Below are 20965 nucleotides of genomic sequence, written 5' to 3' on the forward strand. Positions count from 1 at the left end.
TTTGAGGTGTGTTTAGGATCATTATCCATTTGTAGAAGCTATCCTCTCATTAACTTCAGCTTTTTCACAGATGGCATCAAGTTACCATCCAAAATTTGCTGAAATTTTATTGAATCCATTTTTCCTTCTACTCGTGAGATGTTCCCTGTGCCACTGGCTGCAACACAACCCCAAAGCATGATTGATCCAACCCCATGCTTAACAGTTGGACAGAGGTTCTTTTCATTAAATTCCGTGCCCCTTCTTCTAAAAACGTACCTTTGCTCATTCCGGCCAAAAAGTTAAATTTTAACCTCATCGGTCCACAGAACTTGTTTCCAAAATGCATCAGATTTGTCTATATGTTCATTTGCAAAGTTCAAACAATGATTTTTGTGGTGAGGACATAGAAGAGGTTTTCTTCTGATGACTCTTCCATGAAGACCATATTTGTACAAGTATCTCTTTATAGTGGAATAGTGTACCACAACTCCAGTGTCTGCCAGATCTTTCTGGAGGGATCATGCAGTCAAACGTGGGTTTTGAATTGTTTTTCTCACAATCCTGCGAGCTGTTCTGTCTGATATTTTTCTTGGTCTTCCAGATCTTGCTTTAACTTCCTCTGTTCCTGATGACTGCCATTTCTTAATTACATTCCGAACAGAGGATACTGACATCTGAAAACGCTTTGCTATCTTCTTATAGCCTTCTCCAGCTTTGTGAGCGTCAACTATTTTCAGTTTCAGTTTTCTAGACAACTGCTTAGAAGAACCCATGGTGCTGATTGTTGGGGCAAGGTCAGATGAGTCTGGGCATTTAAAACCTTTGAGATTGACATCACCTGGTCTTCCCACACGATGATTGAGAACAATCCATGACACTGGCAGGTCTCAGCTTTGCAAAGGGGGCAGTGCATGCTATAAATTCTGCAGGGTGCCCAAACTTTTGCAGACGCCATTTTTTTGTTTTCTGTTATTTTGAAAGTGTAAATGATGGAAATGAAATCTAACTTTTGTTGACATATTATAAGAATGTCTAATCTGTAATTTGATGCCTTTTGGAGATTTTTCCATCTTTCCTTGGCTTCTTTATGCACATTAATACAAATTTTTAGCTGGGGTGCCCAAACTTTCGATCCCCACTGTATATGTGTGTGTGTGTGTGTATATATATATATATATATATATATATATGTATGTGTGTGTGTGTGTGTGTGTGTGTGTGTGTGTGTGTGTGTGTATATATATATTGTGGGAACTCGCTTCTTTAATGGTAGAGCTTCTTCAAAGCACACAGCAACTCGCTTTCTTTTCAGGGCCTTTTTAGCCCACTTTTATTTAAACGAAAGTTCAAAACATAAGAGGTTCCCACGCAGGGGTATCCACCATCACACAAAACACCGATTCAGCCTCCTGGCTTATACTCAACTTGATGTCTGTCTCCTGCAGACTTCTTCAAGACACAGCTCTTGCACGCCACTAGCACACAGCTAGTCTCTAGCAGCCCCTTGCTGCTTTTTGGCTTCCACCTCTCCTAAGTGAAGCCCATCTGACTCCTATCTGCCGGGGTGGAGCCCAGAACCCTGGTCCTGACTCCCTCTAAAGGCCTGCACACACCTGTGCAATCAGTCTCCTGGCCTATCCCAAAACCTGGTCCCAGGATTGGAGATTTCATCCCTCCCAGATCTCTTTGAAATCTCCAGGCTCCAGATCCCAAAACAGACCTTACAAACAAAGGAGGAAAGTGAAAAGCCACTTTCCTCTGTATCAAACACTTAGCCTGGAGCCCCTCAACCTGCCTTGTTGAGAATCCTGGGTGACAGATTGCCACACTGTCACATAATGAATATATATATATGTGTATGTATGTGAATATATATATGTGTGTTTGTGTGTGTGTGTGTATATATACACACACATATATATTATATATACACACACACACACACTATATATATACACACACACACTATATATATACACACACACACATATATACACACACATATATGTGTGTGTGTATATATATAATATATATGTGTGTGTGTGTGTACACACCCCCCCCCCCCCCCCTTGAATGTAAAACAAATCTTAAAGAGGTAGTAAACACATATTTATATATAGCAGCACAGTGACTAAATGGTTAGCACTTTCACCTGGCAGTACTCGGGTCATTGGTTTGAATCCCAGCCACGGCACCACCTGCCTGCAGTTTGTATGTTCTCCCTGTGCCTGCGTGGGTTTTCTCCGGGTACTCCTTTCCTCCCACACTCCAAAGACATGCTGGTAGGTTAATTGGCTCCTGTCTAAATTGTCCCTAGTATGTGTATGTATAAATATAAGTTAGGGACCTTAGATTGTACGCCCCTTGAGGGTTAGGGACTGATGTGAATGTACAATATATATGTAAAGCGCTGCGTAAATTGATGGCGCTATATAAGTACCTGAAATAAATATATATATATAGTTTTTTTTAGTGGAAACGGTTTTTAATTTGATTTTTATGCAGACAGCAACTGCTATGTAGCGCAATGTGAGGATACAAAGAGATCTTCTGGAGTTTAGATTTCTATTAGATTCATCTGATCGCCGTCTGTAATCTTCCCGCAAACATTTGCTTCTAATGATGGCTGTTTTATCAACCTGCTCTGTAATAACCTCTCTGTACACAAAGCAGCAGTTCTGCGTCGCTGCCACTGCCCCCGGGATGCATGTGCAATAATTTCACCAATTTATGACCATTTACGCCATGCTTGAATCTGTCTCTGCAAAGCTTGCAGCTGTCTCTGGGTAATTCGCTCCATAATGTAATCGCTCCATGCTGCCCGCAGTTCTGTGAATGGGCTGTAAGCACTTGGATCTGCCACTTCTGGTTTTAGGCTGTTTTCTGAAAATGACTTTTCTTTTTTTAAGGAGTAGATAGAACACTTTCCAGCGTGGACGCATTTTTGGGTAACAATATCACATTGATGAGCACCGTACAGGTGGTACTTTATTTTTCTTCCAGTCGTTGCAGTTTCCCTGCCGTTTTAAAGCCATTTGCTGGTTGTATTGTGCAGCATAGGAACATCAGGAACACCCGTGATGTCACCAGGAATCTAGGAAAAAGGAGACTCAATGAACTCATCTGAGCTAAAAAAACAAGAGTAAAATGCATTTTTTTAACCCTTTGCCCTCCAGATGTACCCCCCTTCCTGACCAGGCCATTTTTTGCATTAAGGCTCTGCGTTACTTTAACTGACAATTGCGCGGTCATGCAACGCTGCACCCAAATGAAATGTATGTCTTTTTTCCCACAAATAGAGCTTTCTTCTGGAGGTATTTGATCTCCTGTGCGTTTTTTATTTTTTGCGCTATACACAAAAAAGTCTGGCAATTTTGAGAAAAAAACTAGTATTTTTGACATTTTGCTAAGAAACATGTCCAATAAAAAAATTTAAAAAACTAATTTTGTCATAAATTTAGGGCAAAATGTATTCTGCGACATGTCTGCTAAAAAAAAATACCAATCTGTGTAGATTCATTGGTTTACATGAAAGTTATAGCGTTTACAAATTACGGTATATATACTGTTTTTTTTTTTTTTTGTTTTTTTTTTTTTACTAGTAATGGCAGCAATCAGCGACTTATAGCAGGAATGCGGTGGGCATTCTCACACTGAGGGGAACTGACTTGGTGTCACTGACATCCCCAGTGACACCAATACACTGATCAGTGCTAATAAAAAGCATTAACACTCTACTAATGGCACTGGGTAGGAAGTGGTTAACATGTGGGGCGATCAAAGGGTTAACTGTGTGCTGTGTGTGCGCTTTACACTGTAAGCACACTGCTTTGTATGGCCCTACTGACAGGGAAGAGAACTGTATTGTTTACACACAGTTCTCTCCCCATCAGTAATACTCGGCGATCACCGGGTGCCGGCGAGTAATCACTGGCCGGGACCTGGTGATTGACAGGCGAGGCTGTAAATAGCTGCATGGGTAGGGACCACGCCCCCTACTCGGAAATGCAAAATCTTGTATATATACGCAATTTTGCGCACCCTTGCTGCCCTGTAGCAGTATTTCTACTATATTGTGGCGGGAAAGAGGTTAACTACCTTCCCATCACTCACCGTAAATATACTGCGAGCAGGCGGCAGGTACAGGCATGATCACTTACATGTAGGTGATCAGCTTTCTTTTGAGTTTGTGGCACGCATGTGCCTGACCCCTGCCAACCCATGCTGTGATTGGGCACAGCACGAGTTTGGCAGGTGATTTGAGCCAATGATTTTGGCTGAAATCAGCTGATCAGCTGTGTCCAATCACACAGAGTTCTTTGTTTACAAAACACAGAACTCTGTGTACTGTAAACAGTGATCTGGCTGTTTCTTCTGCCTTAAAAGCAGGGAAAAAAACAGCCAGATAGTAAAGTAAAAACAACACACATTACACTTTCGTCAGGACACAGTTAACCCCTTGATTGCCCCTAGGCGTGAACCCCTTCCTAGCCATTGTCATTAATACAGTGTCAGTGTACAGTATTATCACAGATCACTGTATTAGTGTTGCTAGTGATGTCAGTTGGCGACCCTCCCAGATAGTGTCTGTTAGCACCAGATTGCCCGCCACCCTAGCGACAGATTGCCTGCCATCAACAGTATAGCGTCATTTGCGTAAATTCCAGTATACTGTGTATACCATAGTTTGTAGACAGTTTAACTTTTGCACAAACCAAAAAAATACACAATTATTGGGATTTTATTTTTACCAAAGACATGTATCAGAATACATTTTGGCCTAAATTTATGAAGAAATTTGATGTTTTTATTAATATATGTTATAATAGAAAATAGAAAATATTGTTTTTTTTCTTTTTTCATTTATGTAATAAATGGTGATCAAATGCCACCAAATGAAAGCTCTATTTGTATGAAAAAAATGGTGTAAATTTAATTTGCGTACAGTGTTGCATAACCATGCAGTTGCCAGTTAAAGTAGCGCAGTGCCAAATAGCATGAAGGGGGTAAAACCTACTGGAGATCAAGTTAACAGGGTAAAGTTTGTTGGTGATGTGGATATGCTGACTCATTTTTCTGTAAGGCAGGCGTCTCCAAACTTTTCAGTCTGAGAACCACACTGTATTTATTACAAATATTAGCGGGCCAAAAAATATCCCCATCAGAGCCCATTAGATTCCCTTTTACATCATTACGTCCCTATCAGACTACCCTTTAGTCCCCATCAGTGTCATCCTTACATCAGAAACTCTATCAGAATCCCCCTTACATCAGAACAATCCCTTACATCAGGGTCCCCCCTATGTCAGGGTGCCCCATCAGAGTCCCCTTTACATCAAAGTCTCCCCCTTACATTAGGGAGTCCGCACTTATGTCGGGGTCCTCATCAAAGTACCCCCTTACATCAGAATACCCATCAGTGTCCCCCTTTACTGAGTCCAGGTACATGTTGGGGGGAGTTGAAATGGAGACCACAGGCAGCCTCTGTTGACCTAATTCCTCAGTTTGCGCACATTGAAGATATGCCCTTGACCTTAGCTGCGTGCCAGAGAAAGTCTTGTTGTGGGCCTTAGTTTGGAGACCGCTGTTGCACAGCTCAGCAATGTGATAGTACGGGGCTCACATTTACAGCCCATTTTATGTCACACACGGTCCCCCCGATACCAAAGGTAGAAAATGGTCAGGTGACACAACAGAACAAGGGACCCTTATGTCTGCAGAATATGACCCACATGCTGAACACCCTGGATGGTTTGCAACTGTAACCATCGGCATATGTGAAGTAGCAAGTACAGTGGGGATCGAACGTTTGGGCACCTCAGCTAAAAATTTGTATTAATGTGCATAAAGAAGCCAAGGAAAGATGGAAAAATCTCCAAAAGGCATCAAATTACAGAATAGACATTCTTATAATATGTCAACAAAAGTTAGACTTTATTTCCATCATTTACACTTTCAAAATAAAAGAAAACAAAAAAAAGGCGTCTGCAAAAGTTTGGGCACCCTGCAGAGTTAATATCTAGAGATGAGCGAATCGAACTTGGCGAAGTGGAATTCGTTTCGAATATTAGGAAAATTTCGATTCGCGACGAATCCGAAAATTAGCAGACTTCGGATGCGCGAATCTAAATTTTTCCTAAAATGGCGGCGACATGTGCGGCGATGGAGCGGGGATCTCTGGGAAGGCGCGCAGACAAGGCGCGCTGACCCATAATGCATTCATTCATGACATGTGATCGCATTAGCCAATCAGCAGCCAGCCAGCCAGCACTGTGTAATGGTCGAGCTATAAATTGCGGCCATTTTAGAATTCTCCATTTGCCTCCAGTCATTCAAGAGAGGCAGACCTGGCTGTATTGAGGGAGAGAGGGACACAGAAACGTTACTTAGGGCCAGAGAAACGTTACTTAGGGCCAGAGAAACGTTACTTAGGGCCAGAGAAACGTTACTTAGGGCCAGAGAAACGTTACTTAGGGCCAGAGAAACGTTACTTAGGGCCAGAGAAACGTTACTTAGGGCAACAGAAACGTTACTTAGGGCCACAGAAACGTTACTTAGGGCCACAGAAACGTTACTTAGGGCCACAGAAACGTTACTTAGGGCCACAGAAACGTTACTTAGGGCCACAGAAACGTTACTGAGGGCCACAGAATTGTTACTGAGGGCCACAGAATTGTTACTGAGGGCCAGACACAGAATTGTTACTCAGGGCCAGACACAGAATTGTTACTGAGGGACAGACACAGAATTGTTACTGAGGGACAGACACAGAATTGTTACTGAGGGACAGACACAGAATTGTTACTGAGGGACACAGAATTGTTACTGAGGGACACAGAATTGTTACTGAGGGACACAGAATTGTTACTGAGGGACACAGAATTGTTACTGAGGGACACAGAATTGTTACTGAGGGACAAAGAATTGTTACTGAGGGACACAGAATTGTTACTGAGGGACACAGAATTGTTACTGAGGGACACAGAATTGTTACTGAGGGACACAGAATTGTTACTGAGGGACACAGAATTGTTACTGAGGGACAGACACAGAATTGTTACTCTTGGACAGACACAGAATTGTTACTCTTGGACAGACACAGAATTGTTACTCTGGGACAGACACAGAATTGTTACTCTGGGACAGACACAGAATTGTTACTGAGGGACACAGAATTGTTACTGAGGGACACAGAATTGTTACTGAGGGACAGACACAGAATTGTTACTGAGGGACAGACACAGAATTGTTACTGAGGGACAGACACAGAATTGTTACTCAGGGACAGACACAGAATTGTTACTCAGGGACACAGAATTGTTACTCAGGGACACAGAATTGTTACTTAGGGCCACAGAAACGTTACTTAGGGCCACAGAAACGTTACTTAGGGCCACAGAAACGTTACTTAGGGCCACAGAAACGTTACTGAGGGCCACAGAATTGTTACTCAGGGACAGACACAGAATTGTTACTGAGGGACAGACACAGAATTGTTACTGAGGGACAGACACAGAATTGTTACTGAGGGACAGACACAGAATTGTTACTGAGGGACACAGAATTGTTACTGAGGGACACAGAATTGTTACTGAGGGACACAGAATTGTTACTGAGGGACACAGAATTGTTACTGAGGGACACAGAATTGTTACTGAGGGACACAGAATTGTTACTCTTGGACAGACACAGAATTGTTACTGAGGGACACAGAATTGTTACTGAGGGACACAGAATTGTTACTGAGGGACACAGAATTGTTACTGAGGGACACAGAATTGTTACTGAGGGACACAGAATTGTTACTGAGGGACACAGAATTGTTACTGAGGGACAGACACAGAATTGTTACTGAGGGACAGACACAGAATTGTTACTGAGGGACAGACACAGAATTGTTACTCAGGGACAGACACAGAATTGTTACTCAGGGACAGACACAGAATTGTTACTGAGGGACACAGAATTGTTACTGAGGGACACAGAATTGTTACTGAGGGACACAGAATTGTTACTGAGGGACACAGAATTGTTACTGAGGGACACAGAATTGTTACTGAGGGACAGACACAGAATTGTTACTGAGGGACAGACACAGAATTGTTACTGAGGGACAGACACAGAATTGTTACTGAGGGACAGACACAGAATTGTTACTGAGGGACAGACACAGAATTGTTACTGAGGGACAGACACAGAATTGTTACTGAGGGACAGACACAGAATTGTTACTGAGGGACAGACACAGAATTGTTACTGAGGGACAGACACAGAATTGTTACTGAGGGACAGACACAGAATTGTTACTGAGGGACAGACACAGAATTGTTACTGAGGGACAGACACAGAATTGTTACTGAGGGACAGACACAGAATTGTTACTGAGGGACAGACACAGAATTGTTACTGAGGGACAGACACAGAATTGTTACTGAGGGACAGACACAGAATTGTTACTGAGGGACAGACACAGAATTGTTACTCAGGGACAGACACAGAATTGTTACTCAGGGACAGACACAGAATTGTTACTCAGGGACAGACACAGAATTGTTACTGAGGGACACAGAATTGTTACTGAGGGACACAGAATTGTTACTGAGGGACACAGAATTGTTACTGAGGGACACAGAATTGTTACTGAGGGACACAGAATTGTTACTCAGGGACAGACACAGAATTGTTACTCTGGGACAGACACAGAATTGTTACTCAGGGACAGACACAGAATTGTTACTGAGGGACACAGAATTGTTACTGAGGGACACAGAATTGTTACTGAGGGACACAGAATTGTTACTGAGGGACAGACACAGAATTGTTACTGAGGGACAGACACAGAATTGTTACTGAGGGACAGACACAGAATTGTTACTGAGGGACACAGAATCGTTGAATTAAAGAGTATGTCAGACAACATGCAGAGGAGTGGCAGAGGAGGCAATGTTTTAGGAGCGAGCAGACGTGGCAGCAGAGGAAGGGGTCGAGGCAGCACTAGTCGCAGCCAGAGGCCAGTGCTCCCGGTGTCATCCAGCGGTCGTGTCTCCACCGACAACCCTGCCGTCATCGATTGGTTGGCTCGGTCGTCTTCCTCTTCCCAGGTCACCTCTGACACCTACAGCCAACGGTCGGTGGGTACGTCAGACACAACCGTTAGTTGGCATGGCCCAGGAGCAAGCCCACTGAAATCACGTGTCCTCTACCTGCCCCTGTCCTTTGGTGTTCCCTCACCAAGCGAAGTATCGCATGCTGTGGGCTCAGCCCCACTGTACAGTGAGGAAGAGCTAACAGAGGGCGGTCAGGAACGGGGGGAGACATCCGCCTCTTCAGCAGTCAGGCGAAGAAGTAGTGGCGAGGAGAGTGGCTCGGTAGCCGGTCTAGAGACAGGTCTGTCTCCTGACCCACACGCAGCCGAGGGGGCTAGTAGTGAGGCGGAGACCCTAATTGATGATGAGGCTGATCGCACTTGGCAGCCTCGTCGTCATCAGGCTATTTCTTCCGCATCATCAGGAGAAGAGGGTGGCAGCTTGGCAGCGAGCAAAACAGTCGGTGGGTTGCCCAGGAGGCAGCAGGGTCGCAGCAGTGTCAGTGGAGGCAAACGGCCACGGAGTAGAGCACCAGCTCCACTGCAGTCTATCACCACGGCCAGTAGTGGTGCCGGTGTACACGGAGGAAGTAGCAGTCAGCCAGTGAGGAGTATCGGGGGCAAAGTTTCCTACTCGGCGGTGTGGCAATTTTTCGTCAAGCCGCCCGAGGAAGTAAACGTAGCCGTATGTCGACTATGTGGCCAGAAAGTCAAGCGTGGCCAGGGGGCCCATGTTGGGACTATAGCGTTGCATCAGCATATGCAGCATCGCCATTTGGTGGCCTGGGAAAACCGTGATAAAGATACGGCGGTTCTGCCTGCCCCAGCCCCCGCTCCATCACCCGCTCTGTTACTTGCTCCTTCACCCGACGTCAATCGCCCTCTATCAGCCAGTCAAGGCTCCAACACCTCTGCTGAGGGGAGTTGTCGCTCGTTGGCATCTTCCGCTCGTTCAGATGCTCCTTCTCCTGCTACTCCTCTTCACGGATTCCGTCAGCAGTCTTTCTTGGAATCCGTTTCCAAGAGACAACAGTTTGCGAGCACGCACCCGACGGTGCAAAAGCTGAACGTCCTCCTGTCCAAGTTGCTGGTGCTGCAGTCCCTCCCTTTCCAAGTGGTGGACTCAGCACCTTTCCGAGAAATGATGGCTTGTGCCGCGCCGCGGTGGAGAGTGCCAAGCCGTCATTTCTTCGCCAAAAAGGCAGTGCCAGCCCTGCATTCACATGTAGAAGAGATGGTGGGCCAGTCTTTGAGCATGTCGGTCTCTGCCAAAGTGCACGGCAGCGCCGACGTGTGGAGCTGTAACTACGGTCAGGGACAGTACATGTCATTTACGGCCCACTGGGTGAACGTGGTGCCGGCACAGCCGCACCAGCAACTTGGACAGGTCACGCCGCTTTTGCCTCCACGTTTGCACGTCCTTGGTCCACAAAAGATGTCCGCCTCTACCACCTCTTCTTCCGCCGTGTCCTCAGCCGCCACCCCCGTGCCAAGTCCCATTACCCGACCGGCATATCACATGTGCAGGGCGCAACGGTGTCACGCTGTGCTGCACCTGGTATGCCTTGGCGAACGTAGTCACACAGGGGAGGAACTTCTGAATGTAATGAACAGAGAAATCGACAGATGGCTGTCTCCGCGCAAACTGAAAATTGGAACCATGTTGACCGACAACGGAAAGAACATGGTGTCTGCTCTGCGTCAAGGAAGGTTGTGCCATGCGCCATGCATGGCTCACGTGTTCAATCTGGTTGTCAAGCGGTTCCTAAAATCCACCATCCCACTGCAAGACATCCTTAAAATGTCACATAAACTTTGCATGCATTTCAGCCATTCCTACACCGCAAAGCACACCCTCCTTGAGCTGCAGCGGCAGAACGGAATTCCACAGCATCGCCTGATCTGCGACGTTGCAACAAGGTGGAATTCAACCCTACACATGTTAGACCGCCTTTACGAACAGCGAAAGGCCATCACCGATTTCCTGATGTTACAAGCGGATAAAGGTACTCCCCTGTGTAACTTAGATGTCAGCCATTGGCAGCTCATGCGTGACACCTGCCGCTTGCTCAGGCCCTTTAAGGAGGCCACGCTATTCGTGAGTCGGCAGGACTATGGGATGAACGACGTCATTCCTCTGTTGCATGTCCTGGAACAAATGCTATTAACAATGGCTGGTCAGGGTGCGGTAGACGTGGCGCACAGATCTCAACGCCACATGACCCCTGTGGGGGCAGGACAGGAAGAAGAGGAGGAGGAGGTAGAGGAGGACATTTGTGCTCAGGAATTATTGAGTGAAATGGGTGGTTTTTCCACTCAGCGGACAGGAGTGGAGGAGCAGGAGCATCTGGTAGAGGAGGAGGAGGAGGAGACAGAGGACCCAGACGCACCGTGGCAGTATGCTGTGGAGATGGAGGCAGGGAGTCCCTCGCATTCCTTGGCACAAATGACCCATAGCATGCTCAGTTGCTTGCGTAGCGACAGCCGAATAATAACCATCAGACAGAGGGATGACTTTTGGCTGTCCACCTTGTTGGACCCTCGCTACCGTTCAAAAATGGTGGCCTTTTTCACACCTGCTGAGAGGGAGGCCAAAATAACGTACTATAAAAACCACCTATGTAGTCAGTTGGTCTCTGCCTTTCTGCGCCAACGTCCATCCTCAGACACTGTGGGCCCTGTGCGCTCGCGTTCCGCTGCCATGGCAGCAGGGGAGGGGAGGGGTGGGGTGGTAGGAGCAGTGGCAGCTCCACCAGCAGCGGCTGCCTCAGTCTGCAGTCGATGATGAGTAGCTTTCTTCACCAGCGCAGTGAGGAAACTACTAACCAGCCGCAGCAGCAGCAGCATCAGGTGGACCTGGAGCAGGACCTCAAACAACAGGCTTGGGCCTACTTGGACAGCACCCTGCCAACCGAGCTAGACAATCCCCTTGACTACTGGGCAACGAAACTTGACCTTTGGTCCCAACTAGCTGAATTTGCCCTTGAAAGGCTGTCATGCCCAGCCAGTAGCGTGGCATCGGAGCGCGTGTTTAGTGCGGCAGGAGGTATTGTAACTCCGCGGAGGACACGACTGTCCACCCAAAGTGTGGAGAGACTCACGTTTGTGAAAATGAATCAGGCGTGGATTAGTCTGGATTTCAAACCACCAGTTCCTGACACAACTGACTAAATCCGCCATGAATCATGCCCCAAACATGTGCCACTTTCAGGTCTCCTCACACTGCTGGTGTGTTCCATTTTTTGTCATAGGGTGCTGGCAGATTACGGGCCTCCCATTGCTGCTGCCAGGCCTGTAATCTGCCATGGGCCCCTGTACCGCCTCTTCATGCTGCTGCCAGGTCCAGAGTGTCTCATGGGTCCCTGTACGGCCTCCCATTGCTGCTGTCTCCATCGCCACACTCTGCCATGTGCCACTTTCAGGTCTCCTCACACTGCTGGTGTGTTCCATTTTTTGTCATAGGGTACTGGCAGATTACGGGCCTCCCATTGCTGCTGCCAGGCCCGTAATCTGCCATGGGCCCCTGTACCGCCGCCTCATGCTGCTGCCAGGTCCAGAGTGTGTCATGGGTCCCTGTACGGCCTCCCATTGCTGCTGTCTCCATCGCCACACTCTGCCATGTGCCACTTTCAGGTCTCCTCACACTGCTGGTGTGTTCCATTTTTTGTCATAGGGTGCTGGCAGATTACGGGCCTCCCATTGCTGCTGCCAGGCCCGTAATCTGCCATGGGCCCCTGTACCGCCTCCTCATGCTGCTGCCAGGTCCACAGTGTCTCATGGGTCCCTGTACGGCCTCCCATTGCTGCTGTCTCCATCGCCACACTCTGCCATGTGCCACTTTCAGGTCTACTCACACTGCTGGTGTGTTCCATTTTTTGTCATAGGGTGCTGGCAGATTACGGGCCTCCCATTGCTGCTGCCAGGTCCGTAATCTGCCATGGGCCCCTGTACCGCCTCTTCATGCTGCTGCCAGGTCCAGAGTGTGTTATGGGTCCCTGTACGGCCTCCCATTGCTGCTGTCTCCATCGCCCCACTCTACCATGTGCCACTTTCAGGTCTCCTCACACTGCTGGTGTGTTCCATTTTTTGTCATAGGGTGCTGGCAGATTACGGGCCTCCCATTGCTGCTGCCAGGCCTGTAATCTGCCATGGGCCCCTGTACCGCCTCCTCATGCTGCTGCCAGGTCCAGAGTCTCTCATGGGTCCCTGTACGGCCTCCCATTGCTGCTGTCTCCATCGCCACACTCTGCCATGTGCCACTTTCAGGTCTCCTCACACTGCTGGTGTGTTCCATTTTTTGTCATAGGGTGCTGGCAGATTACGGGCCTCCCATTGCTGCTGCCAGGCCGTAATCTGCCATGGGCCCCTGTACCGCCTCCTCATGCTGCTGCCAGGTCCACAGTGTCTCATGGGTCCCTGTACGGCCTCCCATTGCTGCTGTCTCCATCGCCACACTCTGCCATGTGCCACTTTCAGGTCTCCTCACACTGCTGGTGTGTTCCATTTTTTGTCATAGGGTGCTGGCAGGTTACAGGCCTCCCATTGCTGCTGCCAGGCCCGTAATCTGCCATGGGCCCCTGTACCGCCTCCTCATGCTGCTGCCAGGTCCAGAGTGTGTCATGGGTCCCTGTACAGCCTCCCATTGCTGCTGTCTCCATCGCCACACTCTGCCATGTGCCACTTTCAGGTCTCCTCACACTGCTGGTGTGTTCCATTTTTTGTCATAGGGTGCTGGCAGATTACGGGCCTCCCATTGCTGCTGCCAGGCCTGTAATCTGCCATGGGCCCCTGTACCGCCTCTTCATGCTGCTGCCAGGTCCAGAGTGTCTCATGGGTCCCTGTACGGCCTCCCATTGCTGCTGTCTCCATCGCCACACTCTGCCATGTGCCACTTTCAGGTCTCCTCACACTGCTGGTGTGTTCCATTTTTTGTCATAGGGTGCTGGCAGATTACGGGCCTCCCATTGCTGCTGCCAGGCCCGTAATCTGCCATGGGCCCCTGTACCGCCTCCTCATGCTGCTGCCAGGTCCAGAGTGTGTCATGGGTCCCTGTACGGCCTCCCATTGCTGCTGTCTCCATCGCCACACTCTGCCATGTGCCACTTTCAGGTCTCCTCACACTGCTGGTGTGTTCCATTTTTTGTCATTGGGTGCTGGCAGATTATGGACCTCCCATTGCTGCTGCCAGGCCCGTAATCTGCCATGGGCCCCTGTACCGCCTCCTCATGCTGCTGCCAGGTCCACAGTGTCTCATGGGTCCCTGTACGGCCTCCCATTGCTGCTGTCTCCATCGCCACACTCTGCCATGTGCCACTTTCAGGTCTCCTCACACTGCTGGTGGGTTCCATTTTTGTCATAGGGTGCTGTATGGCCTCCCATTGCTGCTGCCTCCACCGGCTCCACACTCTGGTTTTGGCCCCGTGACTGCCCAAATGAGTGAAGTGTGCGGTGATTCTAAGATCGACGGCACTCATCTGCATGTCATACTGACTGACAGTATTATTTCTCTTCCCCAGCAGACTCCAAGGGCATTTAAATTAAAGGTACAGTGTTCTGCACTAATATGAAGGCTCTCTGAAGCCTAGAAACACCCTTTTATAAGTTAAATTCGCAGCGAATATATTCGCATCGAATCAAATTTATTCCTCGAATTCGCTGAATCAGCCGAATCGAATTTTTGAATACTTCACTCATCTCTATTAATATTTTGTACTGCCCCCTTTGGCAAGTATCACAGCTTGTAAACACTTTTTGTAGCCAGCCAAGAGTCTTTCAATTCTTGTTTGAGGTATCTTTGGTGGTACTCAAGAAAGGAATAACTCTAGCTCTCTGCTCTGGACTAACCTGCTTGTTTACAGCCTGGGCTGCAGCATGTGAACGTTGCCATCCAGGCAGAAAACATAAGTGAACCACACTGATTTTCTCAAAACCGAGTGGGTGCTGGAGAAGTCCTGGAGAGCATGGGAAGAGGGGAAGAGGTGACGAGGGAGCTGGAGAGCAGGAAGTTTTAGAGGAGGGGAGTGGACTATATGGGCAATATGTTGGGAGGAATAGCCTCCAATGAAGTAGCAATAGTAGCCGCAGAGCTCCAAGAAGGGGTTGACCAAGTAGCAGGCCCCAAACATTGGATACCCCGAGGGAGGGAAGACACATGAAGATCCAAGATTGCATGGAAGTATATTAACGTTAAAGTTCCAACAACATAGTAAGGGCTTATTTAAACTTGCTTCAACGTCAACACACATTAAAGGTCCTACCGATTCAACATGCTTTTTGTATGTGTTTTTGATGCTTCAATGATGTTTCGATGATGCTTTAATGAAGATTTGCAAATGCCCTGTGTGTGTTGATTTTCTATTTGTTTTAAAGGTAATAAAACCCCAGGTCAGTAGTACCCCCAGTCAGCAGATCCCCAGTTCATTAGTATCCCGTTCAGCAAATCCCCAGCTCATTGGTACCCTTGTTCAGCAGATCACCTGTTCAGTAGTACTCCCAACCAGGGGCGGACTGACAGCTCATGGGGCCCATTGGGCAATAGGGGATCATGGGGACCCTTGTATCCTTGCCCAAACTCAGTAAAGCCTATGAAAAAGGTACCAGGGGCATCTCATGGTTCCCCCTACTGACCCCGGGTCCTCGGGCAGTGCCCGAGTTTCCAAATGGTCAGTCCGCCCCTGCTCCCAACTCTGCTGATGCCCCACCCAGTAGTATCCCCAGCTTTGTTGATGCCCGCTCAGTAGTAACCCCCCAGTTCTGCTGATCCCCCCACTCAGTAGTAACCCCCCAGTTCTGCTGATCCCCCCACTCAGTAGTAACCCCCCAGTTCTGCTGATCCCCCCACTCAGTAGTAACCCCCCAGTTCTGCTGATCCCCCCACTCAGTAGTAACCCCCCAGTTCTGCTGATCCCCCCACTCAGTAGTAACCCCCCAGTTCTGCTGATCCCCCCACTCAGTAGTAACCCCCCAGTTCTGCTGATCCCCCCACTCAGTAGTAACCCCCCAGCTCTGCTGATCCCCCACTCAGTAATAACCCCCAGCTCTGCCGATCCTCTGGTTTGCTGATCCTCCTAATTTCTGAAGTGAAGCAAAGATAAGCAAGTGAAATGTGTAAACACGGTAAGCGTACAATTTATTTAGTTACAGGTGCTTTGATTGGCATTCAGAGAGCTTTAAAAAAGCGTGTACAATGCCACATTTTGAAGCAAGTGTAAACAAGCCCAAATAAAGTCTGTGTGGAAACAATGAACTGGCCAGCAACACTTCCAGAGAACTGTGCACAATTGCAGAGAGTGATACCCTGATTCTGGCAACATCTGGCAGAGAAGGCGGCTAGAAGGTGGTAATGCAACAAGGCATCCGTAGCATAAAGTTTCCTACTGAACAGCTGGCTAGCAGTCCCTATTCTGTACCTACTCCAATGGAACCACTCCCTATGCTAAGCACACCCTCCCAAACCAGTGGGTTCCTGTCCCTGACCACACACGCTAAATGTGCGTCAACTGCACTGAGCCAGTGCTTTTTAGAAGCATTGCCCTCCCTAAAGATGGCCACAGAGGGCATCCAGAGCAGCAAGGTCCAATGGGACAGCTGCTCACCTGATGACACCTACGGAGGACAGAGAGGATCATAAGTTCCTCCTGTCCTCCACTCTCTCTACATGGTGGTTGCTGAGTAGTGCCACCTATGCAGGGAGGTCAAACTACACCTACAACCACACACAGCCTACAACCACACATATATGAACATTTGCTATTACATATACTACTTTTTTGTTTGTAACAGGCTGTATGTATACATTTCCCAGTTTAAACTGCTGCTGCTGACACTGTCACATAGATAATAAGGTTTGTTTGTATGTAAATATATGAATGTTCATGTCCCAAATGCCGTAATCAAGCTGTCAATGACAACTACAGTCATAGACTATAAAATATGAAAATAAGCCTAGTTCCCCACTGTCACATACACTACACAGCGATAATCTAAAGAAACAGCATTTACTAAACATTTCTTTGTCATGAAAATTCCCCTATTGCTATCATTAAACTGAGAGATAACCCTCTGCATTGTGTCTGAGCTTACAGCATTGATTGTTGGGTGTAAGAAAAAAACCTTTACAAAAGGAACTCCAGAAATATCAAAAGGCAAAAAAACTTTCATTATGAAGGGATCAATAGCAAACATATTATTTCCTTGAAAATAAAATCCAGGGGTGAAAAATTAAGCATGCAAATATAGGGGCTTGTTATTTTCATTTTGGATGTTATAAAAAAAAGAGTGAATGCAAATTCTTTGCCCTTTACTATCCAAGATATCCTAGAGCTTGCCATATACAGTTGTGTTCAAAATATTAGCAGTGTGTTGAAAAAAGTGAATAAAGCTGAAAATCCTTCTAATAGCTTTTATTTCCATCCACACAAATGCATTGGGAACACGACACATTCTATTCCAAATCAAAACATGAAGAAAAATATATCACATTTGTGTTGTTCCTCTAAAAAAATTGAAGAAAAGTGAATATTAGACGGTTCAAAAAATCGCAGTGTTTGTATTCTTTACAAACTCAAACATTCATTATATAAACTGAAAAATGTTTGAAGATTTTGTTTTCCTTTGAATGACTTAATGAATATTTCGTTGTATAGGAACTGTTTCTGAGAACTGCTGTACATCTGTGTTGCATGGAGTCACCCAACTTCGGGCCCCTGTGATCAGGTATTCCAGCCCAGGATGATTGGACTACATTCCACAGTTCTTCTCTATTTCTTGGTTTTGCCTCAGAAACTGCATTTTTGATGTCACCCCACAAGTTTTCTATTGGATTAAGATCCGGGGATTGGGCTGGCCACTCCATAACGTCAATCTTGTTGGTCTGGAACCAAGATGTTGCACGTTTACTGGTGTGTTTGGGGTCGTTGTTTTGTTGGAACACCCATTTCAAGGGCATTTCCTCTTCAGCATAAGGCAGCATGACCTCTTCAAGTATTCTGATGTATTCAAACTGATCCATGATCCCTGGTATGCGATAAATAGGCCCAACACCGTAGTATGAGAAACATCCCCATATCATGATGCTTGCACCACCATGCTTCACTGTCTTCACAGTGTACTGTGGCTTGAATTCAGTGTTTGGGGGTCATCTGACAAACTGTCTCCGGCCACTAGACCCAAAAAGAACAATCTTACTTTCATCAGTCCACAAAATGTTGCGCCATTTCTCTTCAGGCCAGTCAATGTGCTCTTTGACAGATTGTAACCTCTTCAGCACATGTCTTTTTTTCAACAGTGGGACTTTGCGGGGGCTTCTTGCAGATAGCTTGGCTTCACATAGGCGTCTTCTAATTGTAACAGTCCTCACAGGGAACGTCACACCTTCTTTCATCTTCCTGGAGCTGATTGTTGGCTGAGTCCGTGCCATTTTGGCTATTCTTCTATCCATTCCAATGGTATTTTTTCGCTTTCTTCCACGTCTTTCAGGTTTTGGTTGCCATTTTAAAGCATTTGCGATCATTTTAGCTGAGCAGCCGATCATTTTCTGCACTTCTTTATATGTTTTCCCCTCTCCAATCAACTTTTTAATCAAGGTACGCTGTTCTTCTGAACAATGTCTGGAACGACCCATTTTTCTTAGAATTTCAGAGAGAAATGCAATTGTAACCAGCATGTACAACATTTGCTGCCTTCCTTCCTTAAATAAGGGCAATAATTGCCACCTGTTTTTCAAAGAATGAATGACCTCACTAATAGAACTCCACACTGCTATTATTTTGAACATGCCCCTTTGAATTAGTGATTCAATGACACAGAATCAGCAGCATGCATGTCATGACTGTTGGGTCTGTTGGATTTCTATTACTCTACTACACCTGCCAGTAAATGATTTGCCATGTAGAAATATCATTTCTACCAAAAACAGTGATTGATCCGGTTAGTGATGTCTGACTGCTATTATTTTTAACACAACTGTACATAGATCAAAATTTGGCTGGTTCAGCAAGGACCATGTAAGGGGGGTGTTAGAACAATTATGAGTTTGGCCACTAGGTCCTGGTAATACAAGGGACTAAAAAAGGTCCTGGTTCTCTAGCTGGGAATAATAGGGACAAGATGATGTATGCCCGCCCTTGGGAAGGTACTGTCAACCACTGATGGAATCATGAAAACTTGCCTGCCATACTGTTCCTGAAGTAAAGCACTGGAGATCTATTGGATTGGGTCTGCCTTGCCTTTGGATTATTCTGGTCTAGTACTTGGGTCAGCCAGAGCAAATGTGGGGTGAACTGTCGAGGCATTGCAGTAATGTACTTGTGGTGTTCAACTTTACACTCTACTTGCTCTCCATGGGAGTGAAGACGCACACTAACACATAAATGAAGGCAAGAGGCCTGTTAGTGATACCCGGGAGTGAAATGTTATGCCAATGTTCTTTTTTTGGTCTTGCCTACAAATTTGTATCAGTCTGTGGGCATCCCTGCTTGACAGAAGTCGATCGTTTGACTGACTTCTGTCAAAGGCACATGATGGAAAACTTTTATCAATCAGTCAATCAGCTGCAGCCGATGATCAGTATATTCTGACCGCTTTGGGTGCCGCAGCCCCAACAGTCCCATTCCATTATCCACCACTGGTGAAACAAAAAAAAAACCCAACAATATATGGCAAGCTTTACTCCACTATACCTTCCAGTCATTTTTCTGCCTCCTCTGTAAACAGTGGATCGATGTGTGTTTAGTTTTGGCTGTTCTGGGTCTCACAGGCTGTAGGCTCAACTACTTCTTCCTGTCTTCTAGTAGGTTCTAGAATGTAGTGGGCTGGAAGAGGCAGACCCTGGGCTTGAATATTTATGAGGTATAAGCCAATCCCTGAGGGGAAATGCCCAGTAGGTGGCTGAGAAGGAGATAAATAGCCTGAGGCTGAACAAGGTTTCTACCATGCTTCACAAGTTAACAGAAGCCCGAATCGCACAGCAAGCTGATATTGCACCATTAAAGGGCTCTCCACCAGGATTACCATGCTCTATGCGGCACTTGGTCTGCTTTGTCCTGCTAGCTGCCAAGATCACCATTGTAGGGTCATGGAAGAAATCCTTTGTATCCAGAAACCGTATGAAACCGAAGATATCCTGGATCATGATCCATGAAAAGGTTGCTAGTGTGATTAATGATAAAAAAGCAATGTTTGAACACACCTGGGAACCGTGGGCAACTTTTATGAAGCGATCCTTACCTTCCTCCCAAACATGACTATGTAATACCTTCACTACTTTGAAACCTTAGGTCTCCTTTCTCTCTGTTCTTCCTTTCTCACTTCTCTTATCTTGGTCTTTTTCTTTCCCCTTTTCTTGACCCCTCAGGGGGAAATTTTTTTCATTTATTTATTTTTATTGTAATTTTTTATTTTGTTTTATTTTCCTTTTTTATCTTCCTTTATTTTATGTATTTAGTCCTAGTGTCAGCCTGTTTTGTACAAATAAGGTACTTTTTCATGTGTAACGCATTACATTGCATGCGGAGAGACAAGCTCAGTTGGACCTAGGGGGCATATTGGAGAAAGTTCATTGAGGTCCCAGCTCTGGTGGAGATGCGGGGCCAATTTTTCCTGGAGGCAGTTCAGAGTCAAGTCAAGAAGGTGCACTGAGGATCCGGCCTGGAGCTTCATGGTACAGTGTTAAGCTAGGGTTGCCACCTCATCTCTTTAACCGAACACATACTAATTACACAGGTTGTGTGGCTAATTAAGGTGGTAATTCAACTCACGTAGTGCCTTAAACTAGCCCCAGAACCTGTAAAAATAACATGTTCGGTTTTAAAGGGATGAGGTGGCAACCCTATGTCAAGCCAATATTGAACAGGAGGTATCCAAGTATCTGGAGACACAGTGGGGGTGATTTACAAAGGC

At 46.5% G+C, this 20965-nt stretch overlaps 1 protein-coding gene across 1 annotated transcript in view; it reads right to left on the minus strand.

The window, feature by feature from the left end:
- Positions 1–2445: 2445 nt before the first annotated feature.
- LOC149437136 (protein FAM169B-like) overlaps positions 2446–20965 on the minus strand; it is a 318096-nt gene continuing 299576 nt past the window's right edge. Inside the window, exon 9 of the mRNA XM_089661085.1 lies at positions 2446–3076. Coding sequence (XP_089517211.1) covers positions 3008–3076 — 69 coding nt within the window. The 3' untranslated portion in view covers positions 2446–3007. The remainder of the gene's footprint in view (positions 3077–20965) is intronic.

The sequence above is a fragment of the Staurois parvus genome, unplaced genomic scaffold (genome assembly GCF_062004578.1).
Source record: "Staurois parvus isolate SC_StPar_1 unplaced genomic scaffold, SC_StPar_1.0 ptg001306l, whole genome shotgun sequence".
NCBI lineage: Eukaryota > Metazoa > Chordata > Amphibia > Anura > Ranidae > Staurois > Staurois parvus.